At 44.5% G+C, this 4,012-nt stretch overlaps 1 protein-coding gene across 1 annotated transcript in view; it reads right to left on the bottom strand.

The window, feature by feature from the left end:
* The window catches only part of LOC116686864 (voltage-dependent calcium channel subunit alpha-2/delta-4), a 158,488-nt gene that overhangs the window by 23,518 nt on the left and 130,958 nt on the right, over positions 1-4,012 (bottom strand). Inside the window, exons 34-37 of the mRNA XM_032511910.1 lie at positions 3,405-3,457; positions 2,061-2,116; positions 1,485-1,505; positions 962-1,079 (exon numbers count right to left, since the gene is read on the bottom strand). Of these exons, the coding sequence (XP_032367801.1) occupies positions 962-1,079; positions 1,485-1,505; positions 2,061-2,116; positions 3,405-3,457 (248 nt within the window). The remainder of the gene's footprint in view (positions 1-961; positions 1,080-1,484; positions 1,506-2,060; positions 2,117-3,404; positions 3,458-4,012) is intronic.

Raw genomic sequence — 4,012 nt, 5'->3', positions numbered from 1 at the left:
CCCCCCCCCCCGGGATTACAAAAACATGACGGGCTCTTCAGAAGACGTTGCCATCTTCATGTGAGTTTTTTGCGCGGGAAAGTCCCCGGACGCCCCGATCTCCTGAACACAGTCCCACTGAGATCCAGAGAGAGCCGGGGGGGGGGGGTCTTACCGCGGGGACAGACTGTCCCCGGCAGCGGCTCCTGGGCTGTGGACGTCTCGCCTCCCTCTCTACGTTGTGTGACCTCTGTCAGATCTTTTAACCCTCGTGTTGTCCTCGGGTCCAATTTGACACGTTTTTTTTGTATTTTTAACATCGGGAAATTGGCTTTCTTTCAACCAATTTGCCTAAAAAATAACATGGATGCCGTACAACGTTCTTAAAGGTAAAATTAATGAATTCTTTCACCAAATTTTGCTGCAATCAGAGGTGTTGTTGTGCAATTTGAGACTTTTTTTTCCACAGAAATTGACTCAAACCGATAAATGGATTATCAAAAATCGTTGCTGATTAATTTAATAGTACTAATACTAATCAATTAATCTTTGCAGCTCTAGTTAATATTGCTCATTTTCCTCTTTACATTGTCATCAACAAGCAGGTTATCACTCTTATTATGTTTCATTCATTTAAACCAATGTTTCCCAAACTTAGGGTCGGGACCCAAAATGGGTCGCATTTGGGTCTTCTCTTATCCTAGGAGGGGATAAGAACATGAGCTGAGAAAGGGGTGAGACACAGAAAGGGGAATAGACCCCTTTTCTGTTTTTGTTTACTTTCATAATGGAATAAATATACTTCATATGCATTTACGCTTGTTGACCACAAGATGGAGCTGAAGGTGTATTTTTTATTCTTAAAAGAGAGTGGTTAAGTTCTCCTATGTTGGCAAGAAGTAAGAAGGACTTCTTGTAACTGTTGAGGTGTGTGTGTGTGTGTGTGTGTTTGTGTGTTTGTGTGTGTGTGTGTGTGTCCTACTTCTGGCAGCGTCCACACTTGATGAGGCTGTTGGCTTCCCTGACGGACGGGTCGTACATGAAGCCGGGGTACGCCGTGTCGCAGGGCTGAAACGCTTCTACCTTCTTCTGCTTATGACCTGAGACACACACACACACACACACACACACACACACACACACACACACACACACACACACTGAATGAGAACTGTACCTAAAGCAAATACCTCTGAATTTTAATTTAAACTATTACACTAATAAAAACTATGAACGTGTGTTTTCATCATCTTTCTGTCTCTGTGAGGACGGTTTCTCTTTATGCACACCCACACACACGCACGCACGCACACGCACCCACGCAGACGCACGCACGCACGCACGCACGCACGCACGCACGCACAGCACGCACACACCACACACACACACACACACACACACAACACCCACACACACACACACACACACACACACACACACAACACACCACACAACACACACACACACACACACACACACACACACACACACACACACACACTCACTTGTATGATAGCCAGCCTTGGCTGAATGGATGAAGATGGATCACAGAGCACACGCCAGCAGTGACAATGATGATGGTGGCGATGGAGATGATGATGAAGATGAGCCCGCCATTTTGAAACAGAAAGTTTGCAAATGAGACACAAAGATGAGATGAAGAAATCAAACGCACCCCCTGTCTGTCCAACTGTCTGTGCGGCTAACGCAGCATGCTAACATCACGTCATGCTAGCCAGGCGGTGCCTAGCAGGTTTAATGAGTGGTGGAAGGTAACTAAGTGCTGGACATAATCCCACGTGTGGTCGTTCCAAGTGTTGATGCCTTCAGTGATAATAAAATACGGAGACTGTAGACGGAGCACCCGGTCACATCAAATATAACTTGCTGTGGTCAGACTCCACTTTTTCTTGAAAAAAACGCTCCGAGCTGCAGAAAAGAAGTCGGCGTGGTGTAGAACATACGCTGGCAGTTTATTAAAAGACGCCAAGCGAGAACATAACCGATTATTACGACCCGGTGGTGTCAGCACTTCTTCCACCCGTCAGTGTGTACGACGTTCAACGTGTTTCACGTCTTACCGTCCACGAAGTAATCCGAGTGCCACAGACCACAGAGATTAAAGTCCAGCAGGAACCTGACGGGAGACAAGAACACATCAGCAACCACAAAAAAGAAGACGAAATGGTAAAAAAGCTATTAACGTGTTCTGTAGTGTCGCTGTGTTGGAAGTCCCTCTAGTGGACAGAACGTGTAACAACAGCCACGTGCTTAGACTGGTATTGAATTCAATTCAGTTTTATTTATATAATCAATTCATAACAAGAGTTATCTGGAGACCCTTTACAGATAGAGCAGGTCTAGATCACACTCCAGAATTTACAAGGACCCAACAGGTCTAGTAGTTTCCTCCAGAGCAAGCAACAGGGCCACAGTGGAGAGGAAAAACTTCCTTTTAGGAAGAAACCTGGGACAGACCCAGACCCAGACCCAGGCCCAGACCCAGACCCAGAACCAGGCCTAGGCCCAGGCCCAGACCCAGGCCCAGGCCCAGGCCCAGGCCCAGGCCCAGGCCCAGGCCCAGGCCCAGGCTCTTGGTCTGACGACCGGTTGGGGTTAGAATGAAGAGTGGCAATAACAGTCACAAACAATAGTAGTTTGTAGTAGTTCATGGCATAGCAGGGCACTGTGGGGCATTACAAGGCCCAGCAGGACGTAGCAGGACGTAGCAGGACGTAGCAGGACGTAGCAGGACGTAGCAGAATTAGCCGGACTTAGCAAGTACTGACGTAGCAGACGTAGCGGCGTAGCAGGACTAGCAGGATTTAGCAGGACGTAGCAGGCGTAGCCGGGCGTAGCAGGATGGTAGCCGTAGCAGGGCGTAGCAGGCGTAGCAGACGTAGCATGATTTGCATGGCGGTTAGAGACGTTAGCAGGATGTAGCAGGGCGTAGCAGGACGTAGCAGGGCGTAGCAGGACGTAGCAGGACGTATTGACACTGCATAAGCCTGAGTACTGTAGTAGTGAGTACTAATATTTATAACAGGCTGCATCTGATTATTAAATATTCAAATATTATTGGAATATCTTGAATTATAAGGGAAGACTGACAGCTCTACTACAGCCAGTTTCTGAAAAACTACAATGTCCAATAAAGACAAATTGATCTATTTAATGCATGTTTTTCCTTTATGAACCTTCATAACTACCCGCCTTCACTCGGCCGTGACGATTTAACGGGTTTATAAATTAGCCTTTGTAAAACGGTTTTAGGATAAAACCTAAAGGATTAAAGGATTACAGCTGTTTCTCTGGAGGACGATCAGCCTTTTTACCCATTGTTTACCTTTTTACTTCCTGTCGCTCTCCTCTGACAAACTACTACTACTAATAACAATAATGATAAAACAGCTGTGGAGACTTACATCAGAGCGTTGGAGAAGAGCCATCGGATCAACGCAGCGATGCAGTAGAAGGGCTGCAGGAGGAACACACACAGATATGATACGATACAGGAAGTGGTTTTTAACATAGCGGAGCTTTTGAATATCACAAAATGCAGTCGAGTCACTAAAGCAGGGGGATTTTTGACACCTGTCAAAACCCGACTTTTCCCATTTAAGAACATTAACTGAAGAAAAAAAAAGGAAATGTCATGTATTTTACTTTAGACCAAAACCGTATTTTTTAAATCTCAGAATTAAAATAAAAAAATAAAAACGCGTACGGTGCACGAAGAATGAATAAGATGTGTTTTTGTTTTAAACTGAAGATGAATAAAGATCGTGCGACGGGTGTAACATAAATAGATTAACGGCTCGGTTTTTTTTCATTTTTGGTCTAAAACAAATACCTTTTGTTTTAGACCAAATAAAAAAATATTTTGTTATTTATTTTATTTTTAATACAATATTTTAAATATTTTGGTTATATCATCATGTGACCCAGATAATGTAATAACACAAATGCACGAATATGAAGTAAAATACGCCTCTTAATTAGCCTAAAACTGTTTATCTAACTGCATCCCCCC

Source organism: Etheostoma spectabile, unplaced genomic scaffold (assembly GCF_008692095.1).
Source record: "Etheostoma spectabile isolate EspeVRDwgs_2016 unplaced genomic scaffold, UIUC_Espe_1.0 scaffold517, whole genome shotgun sequence".
Taxonomy (NCBI): Eukaryota; Metazoa; Chordata; class Actinopteri; order Perciformes; family Percidae; genus Etheostoma; species Etheostoma spectabile.
This window is presented reverse-complemented; position numbering and strand designations above follow the sequence as displayed.